This window comes from Sebastes umbrosus, chromosome 10 (genome assembly GCF_015220745.1).
Source record: "Sebastes umbrosus isolate fSebUmb1 chromosome 10, fSebUmb1.pri, whole genome shotgun sequence".
Lineage (NCBI taxonomy): Eukaryota > Metazoa > Chordata > Actinopteri > Perciformes > Sebastidae > Sebastes > Sebastes umbrosus.
The window spans coordinates 17,331,765-17,349,040 of NC_051278.1; the positions used below are offsets into that span (position 1 = coordinate 17,331,765).

At 38.7% G+C, this 17,276-nt stretch overlaps 1 protein-coding gene across 2 annotated transcripts in view; it reads right to left on the reverse strand.

Moving 5' to 3' along the window:
- Positions 1 to 17,276, reverse strand: part of LOC119495593 (protein eyes shut homolog) — a 102,873-nt gene that overhangs the window by 17,840 nt on the left and 67,757 nt on the right. For both annotated transcript variants that reach the window (XM_037782225.1, XM_037782224.1), the window contains exons 18-19: positions 16,072 to 16,180; positions 9,460 to 9,683 (exon numbers count right to left, since the gene is read on the reverse strand). In XM_037782225.1, the coding sequence (XP_037638153.1) occupies positions 9,460 to 9,683; positions 16,072 to 16,180 (333 nt within the window). The remainder of the gene's footprint in view (positions 1 to 9,459; positions 9,684 to 16,071; positions 16,181 to 17,276) is intronic.

Below are 17,276 nucleotides of genomic sequence, written 5' to 3' on the forward strand. Positions count from 1 at the left end.
TGGATAGAGGAGGCGAAGGAGCACAGTTGAAAACACTTGAGTTTTAATTGGCCTAATCAAAAAAACGCGATGTGTGGGGTGACAAAAGGTTATTTTAATTTGGCTGAGGCAATCACTTTTGATTATGTAATTGTTGTAATGTTTGCAGACTAGTTTGAATATATTTATCACAAATGCATGAAGTTGGTGCTAGCCATATCTCACGCCATTCAAAGACTGCACCGCTGCAGCACACGGACTGGATGAATTATTAAGGGAAACTACATTTTTAATCTAATGAGTACCAGATACAATTATGAATAATTGACCGGTCAGCTTATGATATCCCTATGAGCAAGAACAATAAGCTGTTTGGCCATATGCATTTCTCAAATTTCGTCCCTTGTAAGTCATTTACAGAGCACTTCTTTTCAAGTGTTTGTTGGTATGCAAATACACTTCTACAGTAAGGCCCTGATGAGGCTCTGCTGCCATGGCAGTCTTCAGTTCTCGGGATGAAAGCGTTTAGCCCACTTCATCCTTTGTTAAAATAAAAAGGACCACTGGGTTTAGCTGATATTATTTATAGAGAAGAACTGCTTTGGTACTGAAACGCCATTTGCTTTCCAGTACTGTAAACAGCCAATTGGACACCGTTATGCTAGAGACACTGTGATCCTTAGTGGGTGGGAGGGAACAATCATTTGAAAGACGACTGGTTGCTCACTCAATTATTTGTCATTTGAATTCCAATGTGAGCAGAGGGATGAAGTGGAATTCACACATGGCATTCACCTGACGCACTCAGGCTCCTGTTTTAGCAGACGGCTGTTCGATATTTCCCTGACCTCTTCCAGGCACCCTTGCAAACGTTTCCTTGGCGGTAGAGAGGGGTGATGTCTGTTAAGCCTCCATCACAGTTTCCTTTGAAACATACTGCCATAGAAAATAATTCTTTATATGGTACTTGAAAAAAAAAGCCTTATAGAAAGGAGGCATAAAGCGTGAGGGAACTTTTCTCAAGGGATCAGATAATGTTTTCTAAAAGGTCCAACCTAGAACACACTGCACTCTGCAGAACGCTGTGTTTTTCTGTAACACTTTTAAAGTTATTTTCACATGTTTATGCCCCACACTTTTCGAATGTACCAGTGTATTCATTCAAGGTATTTACTTTACATTTATAAAGTTCTGAAAAAGAAAAGAAATACCATACCTTACAGAACACTGGCCTTAAATAAACTGCAATGCCTCCATGTCTCAAAAATAAAGTTGTGTTACAATGATTTAACATTTCTTCACTTGTGCAGGTTCAGACAGATGAATTCATAGAAAATGATTAAAACTAATGGATCCGCACACCAAATAGCTCCCGTTAGACCGATTTGTATTGCTGTAATGTTTCGAGCACCAGGCTAATCCTCAGATTTCTTTTCATACAAGATGATAACGTCTATTTGCTTCAGACTTGAGTAAGAATCAGCCGTCGGTTTTCTGAAATATTTTCTCCGTGGAGACAAAACCTGTCCTCTACTTAGACTGCATGCTGTGATGTAGCACTATCACTGGTCTCCTCTCTCACTAACTCACCAGCAAGCTGTCGTCGGGCCAAATGTTCCAACTACTTCTATGAACCAGCCATAGCATTTGCAAAGATGAAAATAAGGCAACATGTTGAGCTGCATTTTTGTTGGAAGCACAACTGAAATGATGTTTAAAAGGTGGAAGGAGAAAAAAACCCGAGCTCAAACAATCGCTGACATGACGACGGGATGAGAGCTAAAAAATAAGTCTGAAAGGAAATACTGCTATTAAGTGAGCAGTGGTGCGCATACTGAAGACTGGCTTGTGGTGGATGAATAAAATAACATGCTGTTTTAGTCTAGACTGCTGTGGAGACTTCACTGTAGAGAACAGATTTCAGAACAGAATAATTATTTTGCGCCTTATGTCTAATTATGATATTTATATTGCAGTAAAGAAATTTCTGCAGATAGCTGTACTGTTTGTCTACTGGTTACATACAGTATAATTACCATTGTAGAGTCTTGCACATTTGCATAAGGCAGATGCTATTACAGTAGCACCCAGGTATAAGTAACAAACAATGCTATTTTCACCCGACCCGGGCACACATTAGATACCGTATGTGTATATGTACTAGATGTATATTTTTCCTAAACCTAACTAAGTAGTTTTGTTGCCTAAATCTAACCAAACTGCGACTGAAAACTGAAAATAATATTTAAAAAAAACAGAAAATAATAAGTCATCTAAGGGAAAACCCTAACTATCTCTATTCTATTGTCGTAATTTTAATGTCTCTACCAAAGTGGCCTGTGTTGAACAATAACATTATTATAAATATGCATACTATTATAACTATTTACTTACTTAGTTATTTATTTATTAAAATAATTTGCCCTGGCTGCTTCCCAGAGGAGCACAGAGTGAGAGATGGACATAAATGGAAGTTAGAAAAATCCAGCACACAGATTTTGAGATCAATCTCAAAGGCTTTCATGTCAAGGACCTCCAAAATCAATAGCCGGTTGTTTGGGAACAGAGACGTTAATACATCCACCACGGTACAGGCTTACAGCATACAGCCCATGTGTGTATTATAAGATAATAAAAGTGATGAATTACAGCCAATATATCCATTATTACAGCCGCATACAGCCAGCAGGAAGCTGGCAGAAGCTGATATTGTCATATGAGCGTGCAGGGCGCTGCACATTCATTATGTTGAGGAAAATAACTCTGGATTTGGCTATTAGAAAATTTTACAACTTTTAGGACATGCTGTAATGATTTAAATGAGGGGCATTTAAGTGTTCGTACTGGGAAGTTGATTATCCTCTGATTAACAGACGTCTCTTTATACATTCATGGCTATGGACTCATTGGCGTTTACAGTCCGAAATGGCGGCAGCGCTACCGCAGCGCCATCTAGCGGCCGTTGTCAAAAAAGCACTAGAGTTTTGCCTCTTTGCTTCTGTGCTCTTTGGTGAAAGTCCCAAGTTTGACCCATTCATCCAACACAACCTACTCCATGCACCTACTTTGTCGCTCTTTATATTACTACTAGTATTACTACTACTACGATTACATTTTTCTGCTAGAAAGGGTTTTTTGGCTGAAAACCCAACGGCTAATTAACTGTTGTTAAATAAAATAGCATATTCAACTATCTGCTATGTGACTATTCTCACCCAGGTGCAAATAAACAGTTTGTATAATAATTACAAGATTTGGATTTAACTGAGGTCACAAAATAATTATTTTTCACCTTGTGTCTAACTATATTACTTATTTTGCAGTAGAGAAATTAGATTTCTGCAGATACAGTAGCTCTACTGTATGTACTGATTACATATAATTACCATTGTAGAGTCTTGACATTTGTATAATAATTACACGGTTTGGTCATAAAATAATTATTTTGCGTCTACTAATGAATTTTGAGATATAATTACAAACTCAGACTTGTTATCGCTAATACAGTGTTACATAAAATTCAAAACCAAACAGTCTCCACAGTATACGTCTCCCATTCGCAACTTCAAATAAACAATCAGATGTGCTATTCTAGAGGCCTTATTCAGTAAAATCTCATGAAGCTGGTTACCAGAACACCAACCTGAGATACTGTTGAGATCCAACAACACATGCTATTTTTATAGCTTATAAATTCCGATAAACTTTAAAATAAAGTAGGGCTCATCGTTGACATGTTCCTTCATTACCATTATTCTGAGTCAATCCTATATGCACCGTCCGTAAATACTCACTGCAGCACCAATTGTGCTAATCTGTCCGCAGCTGAAAATAGTCCCCTGGCAATTGCACTGTTTACTCCCAGTGCCCAGCTGTTTGGGAAATTATGGAGGCATTGTTAATAGTCAAACTATATATTTATAACCCCTTTTTGAAGATGTACGTCTTACTAATGGGCTTGTGGATGATTGCTACAGGCAGGGTAGGGACGTCGGAAAGTACTGTGAGACTGACTAATGTTTAGCTTTTGGTCTTTTTAGGGAACTTGTTGATAATAAGAAAAATAATGAATGATGCCAGTCTGATCCTTTAAAAGTACCCTCATACAGAAAATCATCATAATTATTTTAAGTTTCTATTATTTCTCTTCAGTACTGTCTGTGCAAGGCAGTGCAGCATGTTCATGGACACAAATTGAAACTCAGAATAACATATTTGGAACCAGAAATTCATTGGTCTATTATCCTTCTGTGTAGTTAGTTGTACTTCATTTAGCCTCAGAGGTCTGGTCTAAAAGAAAAAATCAAACGCAGAAGCATCTCCTGTTCCTGTATGTTTTCATACTGAGTTTTGTGAGACTTGTCCCCAAGTCATTTTAATACTTATATAATTATTATCAGCTACTTCTAAGTGTGTCAAGGTTACACAGAAACTCATTTTTAAACAAGGAAATGTCTATGTATAAAAATAATGGCCAATTTGGCCATAAACACCATCGCACAGTTGTTTTGAATGCACTCGTCCTCCAAAATTCAAAGACACAATGCAATAAACTCTGTAATGAGCAAGTCTTCTCCGGAAATATACTTCAGGGACCGCAAACGCACACAGGATGATAGCTATGTTTGTTTCTCATGGTGAATTAATATAATTGTTTCTTGGACCTTGAGTTATTTTATAGGTACTTTGAAACAAGTATAGCTGGAACTCTGATTAAGATAAAAATTTGTTTCACTTTCACACTTGCAGGCAGTGAAATGGAGCACCAGGAGAATTCAATGTTAAGTGGAGGTTCGTGTGCCGCCGTAGCTGGACCATCACATCTCTACTGCAGCCAATTAGCAGAAGTAGTACTGTCTGCATGATTTCTGCTCTGTGTGTGTGTGTGTGTGTGTGTGTGTGTGTGTATGTATGTGTGTGAAAGCACATGTCCATCCTCCCTCAGTAACAAATGTGGATCTAATTATGCGATCTGTGTGTCAATTTGTTCTTCTTTTACTTCAACAAGCGAGGAGATAACAGGAGGTCACACCCTGATGAAAGCTTTAAAGCCACTTTAATCAGTATTTTTACATTACTACTATTATTTTTAACTATGGATCAAGACTACATCTCACAGGAAGGCGTATAAATTGCACAACATTACAACGACATTCTGAGTATCATGAGGACGCACTTTAGGCGTTTTGAGTGTCATTTGTATGCCATGCAACAAAATCACAATACCGTCTGTAGTAAGGTTGAGGCAACAAAACCACTTAGTTAGGTTTAGGAAATACATCAAGGCTGGGCTTAAAATAACTACGTAAATGTAAAAAAGCAAAATATGTATGGAAACAACGCAACATAACCACGGAAAACACTTGACAAACGTCACTAAATAACACTTGACAAACGTCACTAAATAACACTTGACAAACGTCACTAATGTAACTTGCAAAACAAAACACCAGCCTCCTGGTTGAAAGTCCTGTGTTTGTTGGACCCATCCACCTTCCCACCCCCCCACCATGAGCGGCCTTTCTTGCTTTTTATTCTATATCACTAGCTCTGAGCATTAGCATATTTAAGCAGATGCGTTTAAATTGCATTGTTTACATTGTCGGTAGAAACTAAATGGCGTACAAATGACACGTGAAAAGCAAGAAAGGCATTCTTATTGCATGCTAAATGCTTGCGCATTATTGTGGCTGATGAATGGTGTCAATCGATGATGATCCCACAGAGAATTATTACCCCGACTCTGCAGTTCCCCTCAGCGTTTTAGTGTCTTTCAGCTAATTGAATAAATTTACTCTTTTGGGTCACTCTCACTGCTCTCATCAACTATACACTACCTGCTCAACATCAAACAGCAGACAGACACAATTAATGACTAGTTGGTGAACATAGTGGAGCATTTAGCAGCTAAAGAGTGACACATTTTTTTTTCAAGAATTGGTTAGAGACCAAAAACAGAGCTAAAAGGAGAGTGAATATCGGACTTACACCATCAAGTGGCCAAAAACACGACTCTAAATGAATGCTCATACAAAAATATGAATTAACGAGAAACTGAACATTGCTGGGTGCAATATAAATGGTCTAAATTCTTAGTCCTCATGCTGTAACCATAGACACCCTGCAGAGTGCTGCCACCTGCTCCAACACTGAGCCACTACTAAGGACACCATCAGCACTCTAACACAGTCAGAGGATGCAGGTGAAAGTCTCTTCACACCGCACCCACCATAACTGGTCACAGGTACATCTGTATGCCCATTATACAGGGATTGTGCAGTTATAATCGGGAGACAGTGACATGTTGGCTGTCATAACTAACTGTATGACTGGCTTTAAATACAGGTGTTCATTTTCCTCTGATGAAATATTCTTTTCTTATATCAAGTGTTTTTAAATTGTTACCGAGCGACCGCAAAGTACTTACTGCATGAATGTGCGTCTCTTGGAAACCGCTCTAACATTTCCATCTGCTGTTTTTGCCAGTCAGTCTAATGACATGGTCTCAGCACCCTGCAGCTGAGGTTTATAAATGACACAGATATCCAGCATTACAGAGCTGGCACTGGAGAACAAGAAGGCTGTACAGTACGTGCAGATTGCCCAGCTTTTCACATTGGTGTCACTTAAATACCTAATATGTATGTATCGTCCGCCAACTACTAGCCATTATCTTCTCAGGTTTAATATTGATATTTCTACATGCTGAACTGAACAGAAAACCACATGAAAAGGGGACAGCGCCAATATCACCCCAACTGAACCCACAATCAAAATCCTTTTTCATCCTATTATATTGTGGCAGAGCAATCCAGGCCAACTAACAGAATGAAGAGAGCTCTGTGCACTCCCGATGACCCCGGCATGCTGTGCAGTTCAAGAGGATACTGCATTAACGTGCATTCATCACACAGATAATTGCAAGGTGCACTCTTCTGCACATGACAAGCCAATGTGACCACAATACCACCGGCTCTTAATTGGTATCCTTAGAGCCATTCATATTCCAATATTCGCTGTGCCCCTTTTCATTTCCTGTTTAATAAAAGCGGCTGTTAATTGACAGTGTCATAACACAATGAAGAAGACATTTAGAGCAGCTATTTTCTGGATTACCTCAGGTGAAAGAGCATCATATGTAGTTAATACATACTTAAAAAGACAGGCAAAACTGCTGGTAAGTGGGGTGTGATGGCAGTCTGATGAGCTGTACTAGATAAAGACGAAGGGAGAGCAGATTCTCACACATTTGGCCCAGGGATTGCCTTTACTGGGCAGGGAAAATACTGCAGATTTATAGAAAGTGGGAAGGGAGAGGACATGACTACCTTACTCCTTTCGTGTACAGCTATTCAAGGAATTTGTCTTACTCTGCTTTTAGTAGACCATCTGAACATTTAAGTAACTGGCCATGCATTATGACATATTTCTGTGTAAATTCAATGTAATGAAAGACTACAAATCATTGTTACAATGTACATATTTATCTGCCTATTCATCTGTTTTTGGAAGTAAATGGAACTTAATAATTTAACATATTTTTTGGCTACTTAAGGGCAGAAATGCAGAAACAATTGCTGCAATCCTCTTCTAAGTTGGTATGGCGAAAGTGTTAGCAATCACTTGCTTACTTACACATCCGGCAGCCATGTAACAACAGTAGCAATCATTTGTAGCGTCCACCTAATGAACGCATGTCCAATGTTCACTCTCGTTTTAGCTCTGTTTTTGCAACCCGGTCCCACTCCCAATTTGTCAAATACCGCCAATTGGGCGCCACTCCTTGGCATCGGAAGGGCGAAGTATGGTAACATCAGTATGTGACCAACCGGGCTTTCAACTAACTCCAATGTAAACCCACCCACGGCATTATTCGGCGATCGGAACAAGTGACAAATGAGTGATTAATGGCAGGAGGGGTGGTGGATGAATCAAACACAAGACTTTCAACCAGGAGACCGCTGTTCATGTCCCGTGTGAAACAACGTAACGTTGACTTATTTTGTCACGTCAGTCTTTAGTCACAGGCTCTATCTGTTTGGCGACGCCTGGGAGCTGCTTGACTTCTCCTGGATCCATCTCTTCATATAGGTTTCACATTATATGTATCATTCATATTTTGTCTTATGGATTGCCTATATTTTAATTTCATTATGTTGCTCATCTGTTCACACACCATCTATTACATGTCTGTCCATCCTGGAAGAGGGATCCCTCCTCTGTTACGCTTCTTGAAGTTTCTTCCATTTTCTTCCCTGTTAAAAGGATTTTTTGGGCCAAGTTTTTCCTCATCTGATGAGAGGGTCGTACTGTAAAGGACAGAGGGTGTTGTATCCTGTACAGAGTGTAAAGCCCCCTGAGGCAAATTTGTGATTCGTGATATTGGGCTATACAAATAAAATTGACTTGACTTGGCTTGACTTCACGAGACACTAGTCAGTGAAGTTAACGTCAACCACGACTGTTTCCTAACCCTAACTTAGTGGTTATGTTGCCTAAACCTAACTTCCTCTGAAAATGGAAGTATATTTTGAAAGGACACTATACATGTAATGAGCGTATATTGACACACCGTCCCTGATCCGTCCAAAAGTAACGCAAGAGTGGTACCCCATTCGTCGTCTCCGATGCCGAGGGGCACTGACCAAGCGGCCGTTTTTGACGAGTTTGGAGAGAGAATGTGTTGGTTTTGGCTCTCCACCAACTAATGGCTCTTCAGCAGCTTTAACATACGAGTAGTCATGTGATCCATTGCTAAGGTGTTTTACTTTAAGTTTCTCTTCAGCCACATAAGTAACTGCTGTAGGAAAATTTGGCAAGATGTTTTTTTTCACCAATTGATGCATCAATTTATATAGATTGTCTGCTGAGTCCTAGTCCAATACGTCAAAGTGCACAGTTAGCCTAGACTAAGCCTACACTGAAACTAGTCCAATATAGATAAGATAAGTTTGACAACTGAACAGATCTGCATTACTAAATGGTTGGTGCTGGGAAAAGGAGCAGTTGCCAAAACTGTCATTTCACTAGCTGGCTGACTGGGTCAGAGTGTGCCCAGAGCTCCCATTGCACAGGCACAGCTCCATTCATGTTTTTGGAGATTGGGAGAAACAATTTAAACTGGATATTCCTACAACGGAAACACACCGACTCTGACAGTCCTGCTTCATACTGAGTCACATGGGCATGAGGAAACAGCCGGTCTAACATGGAGATGTAATGACTCTGTCACTCACACCCACTTTTTTCAGGACCTTTGTTGTTTATAGCATACACATATCCGTTAGACACTCCTTTCATTTGTTTGGCACATGCATTTATGTAACAACTCAGCTCATTTCTGTGGTAATTTCTTGCTTGTTATGCATTATTATTACAGAAGGAAAATGCATTAGAGAAATAGTATTTTATATCCTTAATGGCTTCCAAGTTCAAAGGTAGTTTAGTCATTTTTCATTAGTGTAAAAGGTGACCTAGTACCTGACACAAGTTCCTCCGTTACGACAGGGAAGGTGTTGGCAGACAGGCGGGTCACAATCCTTGATGTTTCTCCCTCTCACTGCCTCACCCACCAGGTAAATCTCCTTCGAGTTGACCTGAAGTTCCCTGATACACCCAATGAATCTCCTTGCTCCTTTTGCACTCCCGTCATGGATCTCCAAGTGCGAAGAAACATCCCCAAGAAATATGGGTCCAAAGGTTCCCTGCAAAAAGTGACGGAAAGACAGTGATCAGTGTTATCATTTAGTAGATCATACTAAATCATACAAAATATGTCTCCCTTCAAGTATCCGTGTGTGTGTGCGAATATATTAACATTATTATTACATTAAAAAGACCTTACTATATATTAAGATCAACAAGAAAGATTAACACTATCAGCCTCTGTTGCTCTCCAGCTTAATGTGGTTTTAGCATGACCTAGACAAGAAACTGGAGTTATAATCATTTCTTTTTTCAGCCCTGCTGACATCATATGATAATACAGATCCTGATACAATGAGAGAGAGGTAAAGTATATAAAAATTGCTGCAAGCTTCCTTTGATGTGCAAGGTAATTGGGTAGAATTAATGTAGATAAATTCTGTGAACTTGCAGCTTATCGTACCATAACGGTCAATTTAACAAGTGAGGCATAATTGTGTCTGCTACCAAAGCAGAGCTGCATAAAAAAAAAGAGTGTAGCACAAGACAGTCTCATATTAGCACTAAATTACATATATTTCATTCGCAGCGGTGACCTCCGGATGTTTCAAATGAATATTGAATACTGCTTTTCTATTTAGAAGGTTTACATAACACGTTCCTACTCAAGCCATGCATGATGATTAATTTATGAAAGACAAATCAACATTTATCAAGGCTTCATTACACATTCTGGCAAATTATGTAACATGGTGACAGTGGATTTCAAAAATAAAACTCCCATGAGTCAAAGTGATTTAATGTTTCATGTATGAATAGTTTTATTAGTATAAAGAGTAAATATCTTCCCTTTAGATTTAGCAATGTATCATTAAACTAATTGATATACTGACCTAACCACTATAACTTGAACACTTTCAAAATTGTGTCCAGTAGAACCAAAGACCCTTTCCTGCTTATGTGCCTTACTTCAGTCCAAGATCAGATTTAAAAGGTACATCAACCTTTAGCTGGATCTTGTCCAAAACAATGTGGATACACTTTTTCTACCTCTATAGCAGAAATAACAAAAATATGTCCTCTTTTATTTTGACAGTTGCCAACAGCTCTGGAGGGAGAGTACTGACTGTACTCACTATCCTTGTTTAAGCTTATTAACATGGATGCTCATGTCATGGCAGATAAGAGTACTGGTTTTTCAGCACGTCACTTATTCGGTCGCAGTAAACGCATGCTTAACGACCAGTGCTTGAAGTGGAAATAAGTGCAGGTACTCCCCTTAATCACATGTTGGCGTGTTAATCAGCCAGTATCAGCAATCTCTTGCGACTTATTCCTTTTTATTCATTATATCTTTAAGCATGTTATCTGTGTCGGTCATAATCAGTTGTGGTTTTAATGCTATATTAATATACTTAAGCTACGCATCTTCTATAGGCCTATAATACTCCTATAATATTCCAACTGGAACAATATAATATTAAGGTGGTGTGTTTGTATATTTACCCATACAGTAGTGTTAATAATTAAAGTGATTTCCTGTGTTATTTGTAGCCTAGAGTTGGGTATCAGTCAGGTTTTAGGAGCAGGATGCTCCTACATATTATGCAGCAGGATAAAGAAACACTTGTGAATGTCTACAGTGAATAAAAGATACAAGGAGATATTGGGTCCTCCCCCCAAAAAAATTGAAGGTTCTTGACTTAAAACTATGCAATTTTACATAATTTTGGACCAACACTAGTTAATATAGTTAAATGATTATTTTATTATTTACACATGTCACAGCCTTTGTCTGAACATTTAACTCTTTTGGAAGTGTTTGCCGTGTAATATCATACTCTATAAATCAAAACAGCAGATTCAGAAAATGTTTAAACTGTGCCGCGCCGTTATGAATTGCCATTATGAATCTCCCAGAGAACCTGATATAGAGAGTGCAGAGGAGAGTACCGGGAGCTTGAGAGAAGTGCCGGTACCAAGAAAAAGTCACAGTACGCCAAGGAGTAAAATGTAGAATTGCCGGTACTGCGTACCAGTGAGTACCGGCCTACTTTGAGCACTGTTAACGACCCCTTGACATAACTTTTCGGTCACAGCATTTGCTTAATGTTGTGAATTAAACAAAAACCCTTGCTTAGGTTTAGGCAACAAAACAATTAGAGTTAGGTGTAGGAAAAACTACATGATTAGGCTTAAAATTGCTATGTTTTTACAGTGAAAATGTGACTGAACGTTGTGAACACAGGACACAAACGAACAGCTGATTGTAACGTGAAAGTGAAACGTAACGCACAGGATATGAACAGTTGTCTGGACTTGATATGAACTTTTGTTTGTTGGATCCATCCACCTCCACCCCCTCCCACCCAGTGTGTGTCTTCCACTCTTTAAACTACGTCACCACAGCACTTTCCCTGTGCTTTTACTGTTGCTGCGGATGGGTTTATATTGTAGTTAATGGAAAGCCCAGTGCATCTCTTATCGCCGAAAAAAGGTAACTTGTGCGGTGGTATTGAGTGCCGATGGCCGTGAACCCCAGACATGACAGACAGACTTGTGTCATGGGAGGCTGTATGTCTATAAAATAACTTATGTGGGTCTTCAAGGTACATTTTCAAAGCTATGCTGATGATATCCAACTTTATACAGAATACAAAATATAGAATAAAAACCCTATAAAGCACAGATGATTATTTTAACGTCACTGTGAACATATTAAATTACACTGAATATTGCCGTTTCATATCAAATCTGAGCAGTTATCAGGCTTTGACGTCCCTCAAATGTAACATTCATCATGACACCATGCTGGCGCTTGAGGAGAGGTGTTGGACAGCTGTAGTGGAGGTGTTCAGTGGAGGGACATTTGAGATGCTGGATTAATGCAAGCTTTATGACATGACTGCTGCATATCTGAAAGCCTATAAAAAGACACGGATGGCAAGGGTTCACAGGAACGTGTATGTAATGTCACCGCAAAGTTAAGAACCCTAAAACTATCTTCAACAAAGCTGAAGATTCAAATAAAACACGCAGCTGTGGCTGGATACTTTTACAATGGGCTAAACCGTATTTAATGTGATACGACCAGCTATGAGCCACTGGAGCTGCATGATGACGACAAGGCTGATATGGAACGACTTTATGGCGCCTTCAAGTGTGTTTACCATGTTTATGAGAAGGGTCCGTTTGAAAGAACCACTGATGTGATATTCATGACTTTGTAAGTGGACTCGCTGCAGTGAGTTCACAAGTGCCGTATGCTGATATTTGACTTCTATTTGAAGGCAGGACAAGTCAATGTGGCCTTCAATTTTATTATTATATTTGTAAATAGTTTTATTATGCCCATATGGTGCCAGTTTGAATGAGTAATTAGGTCACACTAAAAAACATTTCATCACCAGTCAAAAATTGTTGTTCAGTAAATTGTAATTAAGCACTAAAAGCTTGCTTTATGAACACGACCTTAGTTAAAAATGTGGCAGCAAGCAAAATAATGTTCTTATTACTCCAGATTTTGACCCCTTACACTGTCAATCTGTGAGATTCATGACAGAATTTAAAAATATTAGGATTTTAAATGTCTCTTCTCTTTGCTGTATGTTGGCTTCCAGTCTAAATTGCCACACTGTCTATGACCTGTTTCACTTTATTTCAGTGCCGTCCAGCCTTTCTATCATTACTTAGAATTTGACATATAGCAACTTATTTTGGTAATGGTTATAAGTAGTGCAGCACTGACATCTGTTAAACTGCCTGATGAGCCTCGGCTGTCTAGATTGGAAACTGACAGTATAGGTCTGCAGCCTGCTGGTAGCTTATTTTATTGCTGTATTCCAACATGTGTGACCGTTCTGCTTTTATAACTGTATATATTTTAAAGAAAATAGCTCAAAGCCCAACTGCATGCCAGTATATATAATCCTAATTTGTTTACAAATCTGATTTTATTTAATTTGACTGGTGTTGAACTCAAACTAAAATCAAAACCCATTCATTCAGTTTAACTTTAAATCACGGTAATAGATAAATCTTCTATAAAAGTTAACTAGCAACCAATGTGAAATGTATTTTTGGCAAAGATATTAGTGGTATTAACAAAAAAGAAAGAAAAAAAGAAACATCTTGGCATCTCAATTTAGAAGAGCATAAATCACATTGAGGGAGGGGGAGGCGTGTGGAGCCTGTGGGAAGGTTGAGCCCCTCTCTGCGTCTTTGAAAGTGAAAAACAAAAATTATTAATTTAATAACAAATATAGGTGCTGTTAATCAAATTAATGAGCCAGAGTGAAAAGACCAGCCTGTGATTAACAAGTGAGCACTAGCTTAGTGCTTCTCACATGCCTGCCATTAAGGATATTATTTGCCAAGTGTGATCATCTTGGCAAATAATGTAACAGGTGCACATGTTTTTAATGGGAGCTCCTGCTCTTCGTTCATAAAGCAACTGCTGTTACTTAAAAAACAGGGTGCTGGGCTGGCTTTGATAACATACGCTTCATGATGTTGCTATGATGAATTCTAAGTGATTAAAGGCGAAAATAAACTAGACACCATCTTGTGATGGGATCACACCAGCAGCGACACCAAATCATGCCAGTAAAGTGGGGCGTAAAGTGGGAGGGGGTGCCAATGCCCACTTCCTATCCCCCTACTTCTGGCGCTCTTGCTCGGACCACACCCATCTGGGAACTCAACCGTTATTTTGATCTCAACAATTTATACTAGATATTTTCTTCAATACTAAAAAAACAAAAACTCATTGAACAAAAGCCAAATTGTAATTGTTGTGTAAACACAAGCAGTCTAAAATAGGAGATAAATAGGATTTAAACCAGAGACTGTCTAATCAAATACCAAGATACTTGGTACTGCCAATACATTTTGTTGGTACCAAAACACGCTAGATGTATTACGTGTGCTAGATTCTAAAGGCTGCTAAATACAGTTGAAATAGTGATATAGTGATCACAGTTACAGTCATCCGATTGGATGGATCATAAAGCTTGGGACAGAATCATTCCTATACAAATGCTGTTTAAATAATTTGCTTGTAGTAATCAAGAAGTCTGCTTAAAGTGTTTATTTATTTATTTTTTTTCATAATGTCAACATATGGAAACTATTTTTAAAACTACAGTACTTTTTTCTTTTTTTTTTTTAACTTTACTCTCATGATACTTTGCCTTGCGGAAACCCGTCAGCTTCCGGCTGGCTACCTGAAGCTGACGCTACGTGCACATTGAAATAATGACGGGAATAAGAAAGTAATTTTCTCTCAATGTAAAACGTAGTCTCCTCGAAGCTTACGAGAAACAAAAACAAGCTAATGAGATGCAGCAGCGAAACTTGGTGCTCATTGGCTAAGAACATACTCAGGCTATCCTTGTGTTGTCTGCTCAAAAAACGAGAAACAGTCATGGCTGCTAGAGATGGAGACTGAAAACAAATGCCCACAGGGAAAGCACCTGTGGTTGAAGCTGCATTTGAAACAGTTGTACTGTATTTTTAAACAGTCAATAACTTTCAGTAAATAGCGAAGCTGTCCGTTTCATTACTTTATATTCACGTCATAAATATACAAATGTCATTTAGATGGTAATCTGCATGAGAAATAAAAAAACAAAAAAATAATCTGTCATAATAATCATCCGCTTTTAGTGATCAATTTGACCCACATAGACGTGTTCACTATTAGAAGTTTCCACTGTAATGAGCTTTAAGGAGTGCTAAAGCAGAGGGCTCTGGAAAATCAACGCAGGGTTTGCCAGAACGTAACATCCAACAAGGTGTTGTGGTGGCCAATCAAATACGTGCAAGTGCACACAAACGCTGTATTTTTATTGTTTCCCTTACGATCGCCGTGAGGAAAGATAAAACGTTCCAGAAAGGTAAAATACTAAAAATATCATAAACTGCTGTTCATTGTTTTGACACCTGATAAGCCATCAGACTCACAGATTTATTACTCAAACTGGAATTCCTGGATTGTTTTGATGTTCTTTTCAGGATTATTTCATGTTTCCCAAGTACCTGAAGCTACACCACCCGCTGTTTTCTGAACACCCACTTAATTTAAACTAAAAAGAACAAAATATGTTGCATGAGGTGGTTTAACCTCAAATTCACCTGATTCCACAACTACGGTGGGTCTACAAATACTGTTAAAATGTGTTGACATTCATGATCAGAGTTCTGTGTGAAAACATACTGTATCTGAATAAATTAAATCTGATGCATGTCCTTTGATTGTTTACCTGTGGATGTTGAGGTTATGTACGACAAACTGTAATACTGTTTTGAATAATATGTTAATATGTGTAAGGTAAACTGCACTGTGAAAGGAAGGTGATACCAATCACATGATTATGGGTTAGAAATGCAAATGTAAGAAAATGGTCGTGACAAAGGGTTGATTTGACTGCAGGCAGGTCAGGTTACCTCTGACACGGGGTGTGATACGAACTCCTCCAGACGCTGAGCTGTGTCATTATCTGCAGCTATTTCAATCATACATGACCCTCCTTGTTTGCCAACGGGCAACTTGTATCTGTAGAGAGAGAGAGAACAGAGGGATACCGGGGTTGGTAAAGTCTGACACTCACAATAAATCCAGCAAAGCCGGAAAAATATCCTGATGAGAGACAGACAGCAGTCACAGAAATGAAGCTGCTAATGTGACCGTTGAGACTTTACCATAAAAATGCATGACTACGTATACATTACACACTAGTTTCTGAGAGACTTTATGCACTGGTGGATATGGTTGGAAGCAATGGTGCGATTGTATCCCACGCCACAGCATAAAACCCAGGAGAAACAACAAAAATAGAGAATGGCTTCCACAGCTGGATTTAAATAATAAGTCTGCTCGGTGCTGCGGTGATATTCTTTAAGTTGTTCCACAGCAGATAGGAAATTCACATAATAATGCCTGCAAATAGATAAACCATAGATTGAGATAACCAGTCAGAACTAGTTGAATTTATATGATAAAGCACTAGTACTTGATAATAAAATATATATAATAACAACAACAACAATAATAATAACAATAATAATAATAATAAGGAAACAAATCAGCCTGCAAAAACATTATCATGACTGAAAGTGCTCATTATGTCATTCAGGATTAATTGATGATAAAAATGAGGGCACAAACTAGATATACATTATAAACCTAATGAGAAGGAAGACAATTTTATCATTTGACCCTCGGTGTCCCTCTGGGGAAATATACAATTGCACTAGTCATTAATGTTGCAGCCACAATGTTAAGTAGCTGGTCTACTTGTGTCATAGTCTAGCTTTGGCAAAGTCAAGTGATTGCCTCTCTCCAATTCATCATTGGCTTTGCACCGGCAATACACAATAGCAGCCTCTTTACAGGGCTGTGCATTATGCAAAAGGTTGTACGCTCTGTGCCACGCGCATAAACACGATTCTGAGAGGGAGTAATCTACATGATGCGCTTTTGCTCCATAGGTTTATCAACATGTTATACTCTTATCTGCAAATCTGCTTCTGCAAAAAATTCATTCATCCATTGTTTGTGATCGTACCACTGATGATGGGGAAAAAAAACCTCCCAAAACGTCTGCTTTAATGGCCAGATGGAAACAATCAGGGCAATCGCCCTCCTGCTA